Source organism: Clarias gariepinus, chromosome 1 (genome assembly GCF_024256425.1).
Source record: "Clarias gariepinus isolate MV-2021 ecotype Netherlands chromosome 1, CGAR_prim_01v2, whole genome shotgun sequence".
Classification (NCBI taxonomy): domain Eukaryota; kingdom Metazoa; phylum Chordata; class Actinopteri; order Siluriformes; family Clariidae; genus Clarias; species Clarias gariepinus.
In genome coordinates, this window is record NC_071100.1 from 126,102 (window position 1) to 144,821 (window position 18,720).

The following is an 18,720-nucleotide window of genomic DNA, read 5'->3' on the forward strand; positions in this document are numbered from 1 at the left end:
AGTAAGTAAGTCAAGTTTATTTATATAGCACATTTCTCTCAGCAAGCTGACCAAAGTGCTTAACAAAATCAAGAGATAAAAACATAAAACAAACAAATAAAACAAAATAATAAAATAGTAAAACAGAAAAACATAAATAAAACATTAATACAATTTACTTGTATTAATGATCCATTTCTTTGTGTGTGATTGTTTAGTTTCGAGTGTCTGATCTTTATTGTCAATAAAGAAAAGCATGAATTAGAATAGGTACTTTCCTATTATTTTCCACTAATTCCCTCCTGTTAATTGCGCCCCACCTGCCGTGTCTGTATTCCCCACTAGTGGGGCGCGCCACACACTTTGAGATCCACGGCATTAGACAGGGACGCCCACTGTCGGCCCTGCTGTTTATGCTGGTAGGAGAGGCTCTAGGGCTAGCAATAAGAGCTGACGAAGAAATATACAGAGGTATATACGGAATATACATCCACATATGAATTTATAAGCCAGCTAATATGACTATGCTAACCACTAGTGATTAGCATAGTAAAAAAACTAGCTTGTTTATTAATTCATATTTGGACACATACATGATGTAAAAAATTAGCTCCATTGTTTCTGTAAAATTCTTGTTCAAATATGGAGTATAAGCCTGCGAATATCACTATGCTGACCCGATAGCTTACTGAAAGAGCTAATAGCAGACTAAAAGCAGACAATTAACTGTTGCCTAGTGCTAATTAGCCCTGAGCTCTTGCTCCTGTTATGGGTAATGTTACAGATGATTAATATGTTGTTGTACGCAACTTATTGGAGCATATTAGTGCTATTGTAGTGCCATATAATGTGTACTGGCGTATAATGTAGTGGCATTATCATAGATCTTCTGAACAGTTAGCCATGTGCTTTCAAGAAAAGGGGCTTTTGTCCGGGTTTTATCTATTTATATTATAAAGTCATTAATTGTGCGTTCATACGGCTTATAACATGTATGCTTGTGTGTTTTCCTTCTGACAGTGAACTGTGTGTAAATCATCAACTCTCTGTGTATCAGTTGATTTCCACACCAGCTTTACATCCTGAGCAGAAGGTCAGTAATTACTTTAGGATAACAGTGGTGTTACTTTTCAGAAACACCACTGAGTACGTCTTAATCTGGGGACAGGGACACACGCGTCAGTCTCTGTCTTCATGAACATGATGTGTGTGTTCACAAGTTAGCAGTATTCAGTACTTAATGGTAAAAGCCATTTTTAAAATAAGGGACCTTGATTTTCACATCAAATGCAAAATTTACAGAGGTGTTCCTGAAAAGAGCAAAGGGTCCTTAAGTTCTCACTCACCTTCTGCTCAGGATTTAAAGCTCGTGCCATGGAGCTCATTGTTTACATCAGCGTGTTTAATGGTCTAAATGAGATGCTATTCCTTTTAATGACTGACATTTACACTCGGCTCGGCATTTTCCCCAAACACTTCAATAGTATTAGCAATGCTACAAAGCTATAAAGCTACTGTTTACAGCCCTAAACAGTAACATCCAATTATTTTAACATACAGTATCTGGTAAGTGTTGCAAATCCACAATTATCACGCTATAATTCACTGTATATTCCATCATGATAAGTCCTGGAGCTGCATGGTTCTGTGTTCACTGTGTCCTCGTCAGCCTCCAAATCCCATAGTGCCTTGCGCATTAGCTTTAGCATTTAGCTTACAGCTTAAATGAGAAAGAGAGTTCTCACATGGAAAAAAGTAACTGCGCATACATGGAAAAAAATATGCACATACAAGGGGAAAATCTTACATATATACTGGAGAGATGCTTTGCGACAAAAACGACAAAGAACTATGGACGAGATGTACAAAAACAAAACAATAAAAACATGATTTAAAATTATGATAAAATAGTAATTCAGTTTTTTTCTGTAGTTATATTATGAAATAGCTGAATAACTGAATTGAAGGTTAAAGACATTTGCTCTACTTTTTTAAAAAAGTAAATAATAATAATAATAATAAATGCCATCTTGTGGCCGAGTTTAGTAAGTGACTGTTTCCTTTAGCACTGTGATCTTGTACTTTGAGTGTTGGAGGTTTAAATCCTGCTTCAGGTCTGTGTGCGGGGAGTTTGTAACTCCAATGTCTTCTTGTGCCAGTCCCAAGTCTGGATAAATGCAGAGGGTTGTGTCAAGAAGGGCATCCGACGTAAAACATTTGCCAAATCAATGATGCGAATCAAGAATATAATTCCCATACCGGATCGGTCGTGGCCTGGGTTAACAACGACCGCCACTGGTGCTGTTGACCTACAGGGTGCTGGTGGAAATTGGGCTACTGTTGGTCGAAGAAGGAGAGGAGGAAGGCGTGTTCGAAAGCAGAGAGAGAAGAGGAAAGGCAAGAGTTTAGGAGTGATAGTAGGGACTTTGAATGTTGGGACCATAACAGGGAAGGGAAGAGAGTTAGTTGATATGATCCAGAGAAGAAAGGTGGATGTACTGTGTGTCCAGGAGACCAGGTGGAAAGGTAGCAAGGCTAGAAGCTTAGGATCAGGGTTCAAATTGTTTTACCATGGTGTGGATAGGAAAAGAAATGGAGTAGGAGTTATTCTAAAAGAGGAGTTTGTAAGGAATGTTCTACAGGTGAAGAAAGTATCAGATAGGGTGATGAGTCTGAAGCTGGAAATTGAAGGGATAATGTTCAATGTTGTTAGTGGTTATGCCCCACAGGTAGGATGTGAGTTAAAAGAGAAGGAGAAATTCTGGAGTGAGTTAGATGAAGTGATGCAGAGCATCCCCAGAGGTGAAAGAGTGGTGATTGGTGCAGACTTCAATGGACATGTTGGGGAAGGGAACAGAGGTGATGAGAATGTGATGGGCAGGTTTGGTCTTTAGGACAGGAATGTAGAAGGGCAGATGGTGGTGGACTTTGCAAAGAGGATGGAAATGGCAGTAGTAAATACTTTCTTCCAAAAGAGGCAGAAACATAGGGTGACATATAAGAGTGGAGGCAGAAGCACTCAAGTCGACTACATCTTGTGTCGACGTTGTAACCTGAAAGAGATCAGTGACTGCAAAGTGTTGGTAGGGGAGAGTGTAGCCAGACAACACAGAATAGTGGTGTGTAAAATAACCCTGGTGGTGAGGAAGGCGAAGAGGACAAAGGCAGAGCAGAGGACAAAGTGGTGGAAGCTGAGAAAGGAAGAATGTTGTGAAGTCTTTAGGGAGGAGTTGAGACAGGCTATGGGTGGTCAGAAGGTGCTTTCAGTTGACTGGACAACTACAGCCAATGTGGTCAGGGAGACAGGTAGGAGGGTACTTGGTGTATCATCAAGGAGACTTGGTGGTGGAATGAGGAAGTCCAGGAGTGTATACAGGGAAAGAGGCTAGCTAAGAAGAAGTGGGACACTGAGAGGACTGAAGAGAGTAGACAGGAGTACAGGGAGATGCAGAGTAAGGTGAAGGTAGAGGTGGCAAAGGCCAAACAAAGAGCATATGAGGACTTGTATGCTAGGCTAGACAGTAAGGAGGGAGAGGGGGATCTGTACAGGTTGGCAAGGCAAAGAGATAGAGATGGGAAGGATGTGCAGCAGGTTAGAGTGATTAAAGATAGAGATGGAAATGTACTGACAGACGCCAGGAGGGTGATGGGAAGATGGAAGGAGTACTTTAAGGAGTTGATGAATGAGGAAAACGAAAGAGAACAAAGAGTAGAAGAGGTGACTGTTGTGGAACAGGAAGTAGCAAATATTGGTAGAAGTGAGGTGAGAAGGGCGTTGAAGAGGATGAAGAGTGGAAAGGCTGTTGGTCCTGATGACATACTGTACCTGTGGAGGTATGGAAGTGCTTAGGAGAGGTGGCAGTAGAGTTTTTGACAAGTTTGTTTAACAAGATCTTGGAGAGTGAGAGGATTCCAGAGGAATGGAGGAGAAGTGTATTGGTGCCAATTTTTAAGAACAAGGGAGATGTGCAAAGCTGTGGCAATTATAGAGGTATAAAGCTAATGAGCCAGACAATGAAGCTGTGGGAAAGAGTAGTGGAAGCTAGGTTAAGGACAGAGGTGAGCTTTTGTGAGCAGCAATATGGTTTTATGCCTAGAAAGAGTACATCAGATGCAGTATTTGCTTTGAGGATGCTGGCAGAAAAGTACAGAGAAGGTAACAGGGAGTTGCATTGTGTCTTTTTAGATTTAGAGAAAGCGTATGACAGGGTGCCAAGAGAGGAGCTGTGGTATTGTATGAGGAAGTCTGGAGCGGCAGAGAAGTATGTTAGAGTGGTGCAGGACATGTATAAGAGCTGTAAGACAATGGTAAGATGTGCTGTAGGTGTGACAGAAGAGTTCAAGGTGGAGGTGGGTCTGCATCAAGGATCGGCTCTAAGCCCCTTTTTGTTTGCTCTGGTGATGGACAGGATGACAGATGAGGTAAGACAGGAGTCCCCATGGACTATGATGTTTGCAGATGACATTGTGCTCTGTAGCGAGAGCAGGGAACAGGTGGAGGAAAATTTGGAGAGGTGGAGGTATGCTCTGGAAAGCAGAGGAATGAAGGTTAGCCGCAGCAAGACGGAATACATGTGTGTAAATGGGAGGGACCCAGGAGGATCGGTGAGGCTACAGGGAGCAGAGGTAAAGAAGGTGCAGGATTTTAAGTACTTAAGGTCAACGGTCCAGAGCAACGGAGAGTGTGGAAAGGAGGTGAAGAGGCGGGTACAGGCAGGTTGGAATGGGTGGAGAAAAGTGTCAGGTGTGTTGTGCGATAAAAGAGTATCAGCGAGAATGAAAGGAAAGGTGTACAGGACAGTCGTGAGACCAGCAATGCTCTACGGCTTAGAGACAGTGGCGCTGAAGAAAAGACAGGAGGCAGAGTTGGGGGTAGCAGAGCTGAAGATGTTGAGGTTCTCTTTGGGAGTGACAAGGATGGATAGGATTAAGAATGAGTTTATCAGAAGGACAACCCATGTTAGATGTTTTGGAGATAAAGTCAGAGAGGCCAGATTGAGGTGGTTTGGACATGTTCAGAGGAGAGATTGTGAATATATCGGTAGAAGGATGCTGAGGTTGGAACTGCCAGGCAGGAGGTCTAGAGGAAGACCAAAGAGGAGATTTATGGATGCAGTGAGAGAGGAACAGCCGAAAGACAAAGAAGAAGAAGAAAATCATAAGTTAATGGTTTACAAATTACAAATTACATGAGACAATAAAATAAAACAAGCAATATGAAAATAAATATGTTGTATATGAAAAAATAGAAATATAGTTTTTAAAATACATTTAAAAACAAATAGCCTATTAATATTTCTATTTTTTTCATATACAACATTTATTTTCATATAAATACAAAACATTTATTTTATATTGTTTATTTTATAATAAAATTAGTTTCGTCAAATTTTTAATTATAAAAAATATTTATTTTATTATATATAAATATTTATTTGCATATTCATGACAAACCCCTGAAAAATAAATGTGTTACAAAATAAAAATTATACAAGAATTTGTATATAATAGCCTTGACGGCTGTCTCGTGCCTAAGGTTTATTATAATAGTAATATCATATTTGAGAATAATGAACCTATGAATTTATGTTTTAATATAATATTTGATAGTGATTAAATACATCCATATACAGTGGCTTGCAAAAGTATTCGGCCCCCTTGAACTTTTCCACATTTTGTCACATTACAGCCACAAACATGAATCAATTTTATTGGAATTCCACGTGAAAGACCAATACAAAGTGGTGTACACGTGAGAAGTGGAACGAAAATCATACATGATTTCAAACATATTTTTTTTTACAAATAAATGACTGAAAAGTGGGGTGTGCGTAATTATTCAGCCCCCTGAGTCAATACTTTGTAGAACCACCTTTTGCTGCAATTACAGCTGCCAGTCTTTTAGGGTATGTCTCTACCAGCTTCGCACATCTAGAGACTGAAATCCTTGACCATTCTTCTTTGCAAAACAGCTCCAGCTCAGTCAGATTAGATGGACAGCGTTTGTGAGCAGCAGTTTTCAGATCTTGCCACAGATTCTCGATTGGATTTAGATCTGGACTTTGACTGGGCTATTCTAACACATGGATATGTTTTGTTTTAAACCATTCCATTGTTGTCCTGCTGGAAGGTGAACCTCCACCGAACCACACTAATATGTGTTTTTCTTCACTTTCTGTAAACTAATAATAAATTTAGCACATTTTTCTTCATGTTGTGATTCATAATAGAATGTGCAGAGAGTCCAATGCATTTATGTGATTTAAATTAAACATTATTATATGGATATAGAGCTTTACTTACATTTTTCAACACACTGCTATTATTTTGAACACAACTGTGTGTATATATATATATTGCAGTGTTTTACCACCAGAAAGGATGTTGGAGAGACAAGTAAACTTATTTGCTACCCAATGCAATGGCTGGGAATACTTTATTTTGTGACACAGCACTTGTATAACATGAGCAACACAAGCACATACATCCAATTCAGCCTTAGCATGAACCAGAGCACATATAACAGATCACACACACCCTAACACACAAACCTGGCCGAAGCCACTAACCCAAACACCCTTCCCCAACAGGGTGAACACATTGAAACCCCCCCCTGCAATGCATTATGGTTGTTAGCTGCCGCTCCGCCCACGCCACAATATATATATATATATATATATATATATATATATATATATATATATATATATATGTACACATACACTTGTGACCGGGAACACAAAAGTTACTTGATGCCATATATATATAGCATCAAATAACTTTTGTATATATATAAAATCTCCTTTCAAAAAAGTGATTTTGGTAAACATCTCACTGAAGTAATCTGTGATAAACAGTACAATAGGCTTCATCTTAGTATTTGTCATATTTAAAATCCCCCCCCCCCCCTAAAAATTAGGGATGTGAGCTCCAGTAAATAAGGTCTGCAGGACTTACACAGAAAATGCAAGTTCAAAATTGTGAGGTTTACAAGCGATGAAGTCAATAAAACAAAGCCTAATAGAACATTATACATATGTATTATAGTGGATTTATAATGGAACCAAATAATCCCAGTCACTTTACATGAGTGAGAGTCAAAAACTAACAGGAGAGTTAAATATTTATATAGCAGAAGTTTATTTAATCGTCCATCCAAATCTTAGTATTTATGTTGTATTAAATGAACTTCCGAGATTCATGGTTTTATTTGTTGCAACAAAAAGTAACAGACTTTATATTGTAGAGCTGCTTCATACTGAATAGCTCTGTACTGCTAGAAACTGTTTTGATCTAGAACACCGCTTAAAGGTTACATTTGATTTACAAGGTTCTCCTAAAAAAATACTTCAATGTATTTACTAATAAATACAGGACCGGAAATCACTCTTTGACGGACAACATGGGTGGCTCTTAAAAGAGCCGTTGTGTTGATGAAGGCGGCGGTGACGCGCTTTACTTGGAGCTGGTGTATTTAGTTACGGCCTTGGTGCCCTCGGACACGGCGTGCTTGGCCAACTCACCGGGCAGCAACAGGCGCACGGCGGTCTGGATCTCCCTGGATGTGATGGTGGAACGTTTGTTGTAGTGAGCCAGACGAGAAGACTCACCGGCAATGCGCTCGAAGATGTCGTTGACGAACGAATTCATGATCCCCATCGCCTTGGACGAAATGCCGGTGTCGGGGTGAACCTGCTTCAGGACTTTGTACACGTAGATAGCGTAGGTCTCCTTTCTGGACTTTCTGCGCTTCTTGCCTCCTTTGCCGGCGGTCTTGGTCACGGCTTTCTTCGAGCCCTTCTTAGGGGCGGTCTTGGCTGGCTCAGGCATGGTGCTGTTACTTCTAGATGAGACTGAGAGAAGAATGAACAGCTCCGCCTCGAGGGCCCTCTATGTACAGGTCACATTGTAATTAAGCACAAGCCAAGAACGGATTTTGATTGGTCTATATACAAAACCTCAACACGTGAGGGACCTCCTACCACCTCAGTCTTTTCCTGCTACTCCTCCCCCCTCCGCTTCGCTTTGTGTCCCTTCCCGCCGTTTTAGAGTCGCAGGTTAATTTATTTTCACAATAATAATTTCATCCAGAAATTAAGTAGATCACGCGTTCAACCATCAGGAAAAAACATGTAAATATAATTCGTAAATGAACCGTATCTTTTAAAAGAGTCCACATTTATAAGTAGAGTGTGTACCACGTAAACGTTAAATACTTTGTTCATTTGTCTTTTGGTGTTTTAAATGCATTCGAAGGCTTTTAAAAACGTTTTCCTAATTATTCCTACAAGCTGAAGACTCCAACACATCGTCTACCGACCAACAATGTTGACCGATTTACTGTAAATATCTAACTGATAAACATCTAATTCGCTCGTCCGCTACATACAGACGTTTTATATAAATATCATGCAGCTTTTGAACAGTGTTTACTAATACCTCACTTTTAAACACATACAGGAATAAAAACTCTTTTGCTGGAGATTTGGGTGGCTCTTAAAAGAGCCGTTGTGTTCGTGTCGTTAGCCGGTGGAGTGTTTAACCGCCGAAGCCGTACAGGGTGCGTCCCTGGCGTTTCAGCGCGTACACCACATCCATGGCGGTGACGGTCTTTCTCTTAGCATGCTCGGTGTAGGTGACGGCGTCGCGAATAACGTTCTCCAGAAACACCTTGAGCACACCGCGAGTCTCCTCGTAGATCAGACCGGAAATACGCTTCACTCCGCCACGGCGCGCCAGACGGCGAATAGCGGGCTTAGTGATCCCCTGGATGTTATCGCGGAGAACTTTACGATGACGCTTAGCGCCTCCCTTCCCGAGTCCTTTCCCGCCTTTACCTCTTCCTGACATCGTACTGCTCTTACAAAGTTAAGTTACAGAATGTAACTCACAGCTCAACGATGACGTGTTTATTCGCCTCCAGAGGACCTACTTGAGACCAGGCGAGGAGGCGGGACTAATACCAACGGTCGTGTAATATGATGTTTTCCCTTGTAATAATAGTTGGAGGAGAAGTACTATTTTTTCCTTAAAGATATGTAAAATGCGTTATTATATTTTATATCAAATAAATCATACATCCAAACTGCAAATAAGTATCCGCGAGGCCTGATATTAATATAAATTCTAATGTAACGTAAGTATCAGTAGTACTTTGTATAATTTTGCATATACGGCATTAATGTAGAAACGTTGTTTCATATCAGTGTAATTAACAGTGTAAAAATGAAGCATTTGTAACCATGTATATGTGTCGTGCAATGTGCTGTAAAACCTTTCTTAAATGAAGTTTGATTAAAACCGCAAGAGTGCGTGGGAAAAGAAAAGTATCTTGCATATATATATATATATATATATATATATATATATATATATATATATATATTGGAATTCCTCGTGAAAGACCAATACAAAGTGGTGGACACGTGAGAAGTGGAACGAAAATCATACATGATTCCAAACATTTTTTTTTTTTTTTTTACAAATAAATAACTGCAAAGTGGGGTGTGTGTAATTATTCAGCCCCCTTTGGTCTGAGTGCAGTCAGTTGCCCATAGACATTGCCTGATGAGTGCTAATGACTAAATAGAGTGCACCTAGTGTAATCTAATGTCAGTACAAATATAGCTGCTCTTGTACAGCTAATCTTGTTGGTCAAGATGCTGCTCGCTTAATGGTGTGTCTGGGGTTGTTGTCTTGTTGAAACACCCATTTCCAGGGCATTTCCTCTTCAGCATAAGGCAACATGACCTATTTAAGTATTCTGATGGACTCAAATTGATCCATGAACCCTGAAATGTAATGAATAGACCCAACACCATAGTATGAAAAGCTTCCCCATGTCATGATGCTTGTGCCTCCATTCTTCTTTGTCTTCACAGTGTACTGTGGCTTGAATTCAGTGTTTGGGGGCCTGACAAACTGTCTGCGGCCTCTAGACCCAAAAAGGAAGGTCTTTCCCTCTTGGCTCTCGACGAAGGCGGTCGCATCTGCTCTCCCTCCCTTATCTCTCCCCGCTTGCTTCTCTGTCTGTCTTGTGAATACTATTCAGAGACTCTCTTCGTCTTGCTCTTGAAAATGAAAAGGAATATGGATTTGATCAAGTGGTCTCTGAATGAAATTGACACGATCTTTTCGACGAGAAGTGTGGGTTCTGGGGAACCTACTTGTCCTGCTGGGACGTTTGCTGCTGGATACACGATGGACGGTTGGGAGAAGTGGCGCATTGTGTGCCTGGCCGCACTGTCTCTGGAGGATGTTGAAGATATCTACCTATTCGGAACTCTGATAACAGGGATTCTGCTGATTGGATTAGGTGGGATACTTGGATATCGTAAAATTTTAAAAGCAGTCAGTCTCAACCCCAAGAGACTGTCTGGCTGGGAAATAATGGTGACGAGAGCTGTCAGTAATCAGACTGTGGTACTGGACCGCAAATTGGATAACTTCTTGGTGAGACTAGCAGCTATGCAACATGATTTGGACAGACCTGGAGACCAGTGATGGACATTAAATATCTGTGAAATTGGCAGATATTGATCGAAACCTGGAAAATATGTTTTTCTTTTTCAGCTGCCCCTTTTCTTTCCAGCTACTGCATTTCAAGGCCGTGGCTGGAGACATAACTAACTCACCGAAGACCAAGATAACGAGACGCTCTGGAATCCTACTCCTCCCCCCTTCAAGGACACCTGGCGCAGACTATTATGGGATGTTACATGCTTACAACTGACACGCACGCACTCACGCACACACATAACAGCTACAGATAGACACTCTACCTTCCCCATATCCAACGCCTTCGTGTGCTTATTCCCTTCAGTGTAGGTAGGCGGAATCGGGACCAGCGCTCTCTAGCTGCAGGGACTGGAGCTGTTTGCCTACATTGGACATTTCCTATCCCCTGTACCCTCATCGTTGCAATGTTTATGTCTTGTGTTTACATGTTTTTCTGTGCTTGTTGCTGAGGTATTTTTTGTACCCCTGATCGCACACTGCCCTTTTCGAAGGACAGTCTGGGAGGGGATTTTTTACCCTCATTATCCTAATGTATCTTATTCCTTATTTTCTATGATGGCGCCGGTTAGGTGGCTGCCGTCGCGACTCTTTGGTCGCACAAAATCATTTCACTGCATATTGTACTCTGTATGATTGTGTATGTGACAAATAAAATTTGAATTTGAATTTGGAAAATCTTGCTTTCATCAGTCCGCAAAACATTGCGCCATTTCTCTTTAGGCCAGTCAATGTGTTCTTCGGCGAATTGTAACCTCTTTAGCACGTGTCTTTTTTTCCAAAAATGGAACTTCTTGCTAATAACTTGGCTTCACATAGCCGTCTTCTAATAGTAACAGTACTAACAGGTAACTTTAGGTGTTCTTTGACCTGCTGGAACTGATCACTGGCTGAGTCTTTGCCAATTTTGTTATTCTTCGATCCATTCGAATGGTAGTTCCCTTTCAGTCAATTCACTCGGTACAACACGAATTGTATGGGATATCACGCCCTCTCATGTCCTGGCTGAAGCCACCTTTATTTACGCCGTAAAGGCTTCTGTTTAGCCGTGCTAACAGTGCTAGCTGGCATGAGCATGGAAGCTAATGTGGCAAAGAAGAGGTCCGCTGTTCGCCCCTGTCCTCAGGAGTGCGGCTTTTCCTTGCACGAGAAGGACCAGCACGAAGCGTGTCCCGTCTGTCTGGGAATTCTCCATGCTAGGAGAGCGCTAGCTGAGCCGGAGTCATGTGCGCTTTGTCGCCAGCTCCGGCATTTAATGCTGGAAAGACGGGTCATGTTAGTGGAGAGAATCCTGGAGAGAAATACAGTCGCTCAGCAGGACCCCCTCCTTTCCGAATTAGCAGTTCCGGCTTCGCCTGTGTCTGCTCATGAGGAATTTTCGTCAAAAGTCCCCACACATAGCTGGGAGGACCAGATGGAGTATCTCGAGGGGTCGGAGGACTGTGAGCTCTCCTACAGCGCTGGCCAGCAGCCAGGCACTGAGCAGCGTGCTTTCGAGGATGACATGCTCGACATCGGCCTAGAAATGCATGGCTTGTCGGAGGAAGAGCATGAAATTTTGCCACCCGCTCAGAGCTCCGCTGCTACTGCGGCCGAGAAGCTGGAGGTGGAGAGGCCCTCCCCGCAGCCGGCTCAAAAACCGTTAAGGTTCACGGGATTTTTTTCTTCCTCCTGAACCGACAACCGTTAAGAATTGCCTATGTTTCCCGACTTTGTCTGCGAGTTAAAGTCATCATGGAGCAAGCCGCTGTCGACCCGTGTATCAGTGCCCGGTTACGGACAGTATTTGAAATTGGATGGAGCTGAGAAGGCAGGACTAGTTAGCCCACCGCCAATGGAGCCATCTTTGGCTGCTTATTTGGCACCCTCGCATAATCATGGAGTGTCTGGCCCTACTGTCCTTCCGTCCAAACACTGTAGATTCTCCTCTGCCCAGCTGGAGAAGATTTACCGCGCTCAAGCGGACACTGCTTGTGCGCTCAACTCCGCTACGCTGCTTCAAACATATCAGGCAATGTGTTTGGCAGAGCTCGGCTCACTGGTGCTTCAGGAGAGCCCGTTCTGTGCGTTGCTTAACGAGGTCAGGACCGTGACAGACCACATTTTGCACATATCTCGTTGTGCGGCCTCTTTCCCTCGGGAGAGGAATGGCGAGCGAAGTGGTAGCACATAGGCTTTTATGGCTCACGCATCCATCTTGTACGCAGTTTGCTGCTAATGGGTTAAAGGTTACTCTGCGGCCAAACGCGGCCTATGTACCAAAGGTGGTCTCTACTGATTATAGCTCTATGGTCTTTGACCATAGCTTTTGTCCTCCTCCTTTTGCTTCTGAGGAGCAGGGTAAATTGCATAATTTGTGCCCCGTACGTGCACTACAGGTCTACATGGACCGTACAGTAAATAAGCGCTTATGTGATCAACTGTTTATCTGCTTTGCCAGTCCAGAAAAGGATTGTGAAGGCTATTTCATTAGCTTATAGCAGTAAGGGTGTCCCATTACCTCTGGGTGTGAAAGCACATTCAACAAGAGCTATGGCAACACCATCGGCGCTGTTCAAAGGAATGTCCGTGGGTGATATTTGTGCGGCAGTGAGTTGGTCCTCACCACACACTTTTGTCCGGTTCTACCGACTTGATATAACGGCCCCCTTGGTGGCTCATTGTGTCCTCTCTGCGGGGTCCATGATGCAGTAAAGTAGCTGTCAGGGTTCTTGTGGCTAACTTTGGTGGATGCTCGGCGGGGCGTGAATGTATGTCCCATACAATATGTGTTGTACTGAGTGAATTGACTGAAAGGGAACGAATGGTTATGACTATAACCTCTGTTCCCTGAAGGAGAGGAATGAGGTACAACACATTGCTGCCCCCCCTCACAGTTACGCTCAGCGAAGAGCAGCTGTCAAACTGAGGGTCAACCATGGCGACGATGGATTATAGGTGTAGGCAGGGCTACAGCTACGTCACCACAGGTTTGCCTGCCTTTACGGCGTGAATAAAAGTGGCTTCAGCCAGGACATGAGAGGGCGTGATATCCCATACAATATGTGTTGTACCTCGTTCCTCTCCTTCAGGGAACAGAGGTTATAGTCATAACCATTCGTTTTCCGTTTTCTTCTAACCTTTCTGGTTTTGATCTCCATCTTAAAGCATTTAATATCATTTTAGCAGAGCAGTCTATCATTTTCTGCACTTCTTTGTATGTTTTTTCCATCTCTAATCAACTTTTAAATCAAAGTACTCTGTTCCTCTGAACAATGTCTGAAATGACCCATTTTACTCTGATTTTCAGAGAGAAATGCACAGGACAACCTTTTCTGCATTTATCCTTAAATAAGGGGAACTTGTTCTACACCTGTTTTTCACCTCTCTAATTGAACTTCACACTGCTATTATTTTGAACACACTGCTATATATATATATTTTTTGTGACTGACACATTGGGAAAAATAGTCTTCAAAAGTCACGTCTTTGCTAGTTTTTAAAAAAGGTTATGATGTTGTAAAAGAATCAGTAAGATACTGATAAGCATCTGGTGGTCTCTAGGTATTTCATTGATCTTTAAGCAAAATAGAACGTGTATTCTCCTGTTTTATGCAGATCACTGTTTTAATTCAATTCAATTCAATTCAATTTTATTTGTATAGCGCTTTGAGCATTTTCATTGCCGTAAAGCAGCTTTACACAATCAAAAGAACTATTTAAATTTGTATGAAATGTGAATTTGTATCAATCAAAATGGTCAGTTTGTCCCTGGTGAGCAAGCCGAGGGCGACAGTGGCAAGGAAAAACTCCCTGAGATGGTAATAGGAAGAAACCTTAAGAGGAACCAGACTCAACAGGGAACCCATCCTCATTTGGGTGAAACAGAAAGCAGTAAATGATCTGCATTTATACAGTGTGTAGGGTGGGAGGCAGTTCAGTCATAATAGCTGATGTTAATTGATGTTAATATGGAGTCCAGGTAGTTATTGAAGACCCAGGTAGACTTGTAAGAAGTTCCAGTCCTGAACTATCGAACTGTCAAGTCCCCAGAGAAACAGTTGCCAACACCAGTCAAGGCCAGAACCATTTTCTAGGTAGAGAGAATAATCCCCAGACACCAGAAGCATCCCAGAGAGACACACGGGGCATCCATGTGACGAGATCTTCAGCCAGAAGCGGGGCACCAGGATGGGTCGGACAGGTCCGGAGGGCAGAGGGAGTCTGGATCACTGGCAGCTCGGGAACGACTTGTGTAGCTCGACAGAGAGAGAGAAAGAGTGAAAGGGGGAGACAGAAGGAGAGAGGAAAGAGAAAGAGGGGGGGAGAGAAGAAGAGGAGAGATGGCAGTTAGGTATGGTCACAGTCACACAATGTATAATGTGAATGTATATTAACTGTAGAGTGCAAGCAGAGACTCCGGCAGGACTAACTATGACAGCATAACTAAAAGGGAGAGCCAGAAGGAAACACAGACATGAGGGCTTCCTGAGATGTAAAGCAAACAATCACCTCACCGTCAGCAAACCTGAGTGATCAATGAGAGTGAGGAAGACAGCATCCAAACATACCAGTTTACCATAATACTCTACGTCCATGAGTCCCCCAGATCTGCTCCTTTACCTATGGCAAATCTATTTATAAAAATGCTTGGCTAAATAAATAGTTTTTTAGCCTGGACTTAAACACTGAGACTGTGTCTGAGTCCCGAACACTATTTGAAAGACTATTCCATAATTTTGGGGCTTTGTAAGAAAAAGCTCTGCCCCCAGCTGTGTTTTTCATAATACACGGTACTGACAAGCAGCCTGCATCCTTTGATCGAAGTAGGCGTGGCGGATCGTAAGACACTAGCAGTTCGCTCAGGTACTGCGGCGCGAGACCGTTTAATGCTTTATATGTCAAGAGTAATATTTTAAAATCAATGCGAAATTTCACAGGGAGCCAATGCAGTGAAGATAAGATAGGGGTGATGTGCTCATATCTTCTGGTTCTAGTGAGGACTCTTGCTGCTGCATTCTGGACTAGCTGAAGCTTATTTATGCATCTAGCTGAACAACCAGACAGTAAGGCATTACAATAGTCCAACCTAGAGGTGATAAAAGCATGAACTAGTTTTTCTGCATCGTTTAGCGACAATAAATTTCTTATCCTGGCAATATTTCTGAGGTGAAAGAATGCTATCTTGGTAATATTATCTACATGAGCTTCAAATGAAAGGCTGGAATCAATAATCACGCCAAGGTCTTTCACTGTTGCATTTGATGGAACAGAAAGGCCATCTAAAGTTACGGTGTGGTCTAAAATTTTATTCCTAGCTATATGCGGTCCTATGACTAGAACTTCTGTCTCATCCGGATTAAGCAGAAGGAAGTTAATTAGCATCCAATTTCTTATGTCCTGCACACAATTTTAGTAAGCTGTTTTTTTCTCATCAGGTTTTGCTGAGACATATAACTGTGTATCGTCAGCATAACAATGAAAACTAATACCATGCTTACGGATTATGTTGCCCAGAGGAAGCATGTAAAGGGAAAAAAGCAGTGGACCTAAAACTGAACCCTGCGGAACGCCAAACTCCACTAGAGAACATGCAGAATAATCACCATTTAAGTCTACATACTGATAACGATGGGTCAGATAGGATCTGAGGCAGGAGAGGGCTGTACCCTTAATTCCTACTACATTTTCTAATCTGTGAAGAAGTATAGCGTAATCAATGGTGTCAAAAGCTGCGCTGAGGTCGAGTAATACAAGCATAGTTACACAACCCTGTTTAGAGGCCAATAGGATGTCATTTACTACTTTAACGAGTGCTGTCTCTGTGCTGTGATGAGGCCTAAATCCTGACTGATACAGTTCATGTATGCCATTTCTATGTATATATGAGCATAGCTGCTCCGCTACTATCTTTTCCAGAATCGTAGAGATAAAGGGGAGGTTTGATATTGGCCTGTAACTGGACAGCTGACAGGGGTCGAGGTCAGGTTTTTTCATTATTGGTTTGATAACTGCTAATTTAAAAGATTTTGGAACATAACCAATGCTGAGTGAAGAATTAATTATTCTCAACAGGGGTTCAGTTTTTGCTGGTACTATCTGTTTAAGAAAATGTCGGTACAGGATCTAATATACAGGTTGATGAATTTGCAGAAGAGATGAGTGAAATTAGTTCATTCTCTTCAAGGGGAGTAAAGTATTCTAGGTTCTGATCTGACATGGCTAGATTAACATCTGCATCAATTACATTGTTCGGTTTCAAAACCTCAATTTAACATTTACATTTAGGCATTTGGCAGACGCTCTTATCCAGAGCGACTTACATTTTTATCTCATTACACATCTGAGCAGTTGAGGGTTAAGGGCCTTGCTCAAGAGCCCAACAGTGGCAACTTGGTGGTTGTGGGGTTTGAACCTGGGATCTTCCGAACCGTAGTCCAATGCCTTTACCACTGAGCTACCCCTGGCCCAATTTTATGCCTAATATTTACAATTTTATTATTAAAAAAGTTCATGAAGTCCTCACTATTGCATGATGTTGTTGTGGAGATTTCTGCAGTGGTCTTATTTCTGGTTAATTTGGCTACAGCATTAAATAAAAATCTAGGATTATTTTTGTTATTTTCTATAAGAGTGGAGAGATATGTTGATCTAGCTACACTAAGAGCTTTTCTATAGTTCAGGATGCTCTCCTTCCATGCCATTTGAAATACTAGTAATTTAGTTTGACGCCATTTACGTTCTAATTTCCGAGCAGTCTGTTTTAAAGTGCACGTGTGATCGTTATACCAGAGAGCAAGTTTCTTATCTCTAATAATTTTTCTTTTAACTGGAGCTACATTATCTAAGGTATAGCGAAATGTCGACTCTAAATATTCAGTCGCCTGATCGAGTTCTGTGGGGTCAGACGGTGATCTAATCGAAGTTGGGAACTCTGGGAGATTACTGATAAAACTCTGTTTGGTATTTGATGTAAATGTACGTTTCATACGGTAGCACGGCGCTGTGCGTACATTATTACTGTGACACACTTGAATTGAGACAAGATAGTGATCTGAGATAACTTCAGATAGTGGAATTGTGAATAAATTTCTTATACTTAATCCGAATAATTTAATTAAATCTAAAGTGTGACCTGCTTTATGAGTGGGTCCTACTACACACTGAATTACTCCTACCGAGTCCAGTATGGACATAAATGCTGTTCTCAGAGGGTCTTCTGGGTTTTCAAAATGAATATGAATATATATGACTATTTTTTACAATAGTCAGATTATCATTGTGAATAACTGCGACGCCTCCTCCTCTACCAGTTAACCGAGGCTGGTGTATGTAGCTGTACCCAGGAGGACTAGCTTCATTTAGAGCTACATACTCGTCCTGTTAAATCCAGGTTTCTGTTAAACATAATATATCAAACTCCTGGTCTGTAATAGTTTCATTAACTATAACTGCTTTAGATGCGAGAGATCTAATATTTAACAGTCCTAGCTTTAGATCAGAGGTGCCAGCTGCGCATTCAGTGTGATCCAAGTTCAATTTCAATTCAATTCAATTCAATTTTATTTGTATAGCGCTTTTAGCAATGTTCATTGCCGCAAAGCAGCTTTACATAGTCAAAAGAATTATTTAGGTTTGTATGAAATGTGAATTTGTATGGATCAAAATGGTCAGTTTGTCCCTGGTGAGCAAGCCGAGGGCGACAGTGGCAAGGAAAAACTCCCTGAGATGGTAAAAGGAAGAAACCTTGAGAGGAACCAGACTTAACAGGGAACCCATCCTCATTTGGGTAAAACAGAGAGCAGTAAATGATCTTCATTTATACAGTGTGTAGGGTGGCAGGCAGTTTAGCATAACAGTTGATGTTAATATGGAGTCCAGGTAGTTTTTGAAGACTCTAGGTAGACTTGTAGGAAGTTCCAGTCCTAAACTAAAGTGTGTGGTCTTTATGTTAATTAAATTACTAAAACAGACTTTCTGAGTCTTTCTAAATTTGTTTTAACTTTGACTAGTTTTTTTGTCAACCCCATATAAATATATACTGAACAAAAATATAAACGCAACACTTTTGTTTTTGCTCCTATTTTTTATGAGATGAACTCAAAGATCTGAAACATTTTCTACATACACAAAATGAAAATTTTCAGCCGGCATCCCTGGCTTCATATACAAAGAATGTTTCGCTTGCAAAAGTATAGCTTCATACTGAAGTGTCTTCTCTATCTGACAAAACAGACACACACTTCA

General features: G+C 41.6%; 1 protein-coding gene and 1 pseudogene across 1 annotated transcript; both read right to left on the minus strand.

Moving 5' to 3' along the window:
- Nucleotides 1-18,720, minus strand: part of LOC128523917 (histone H2AX-like) — a 37,735-nt pseudogene that overhangs the window by 16,660 nt on the left and 2,355 nt on the right.
- Nucleotides 8,464-8,832, minus strand: LOC128524084 (histone H4). Its single transcript, XM_053496405.1, has one exon. The coding sequence runs from the start codon at nucleotides 8,827-8,829 to the stop codon at nucleotides 8,518-8,520; it is 312 nt and encodes a 103-aa protein (XP_053352380.1). The 5' UTR covers nucleotides 8,830-8,832; the 3' UTR covers nucleotides 8,464-8,517.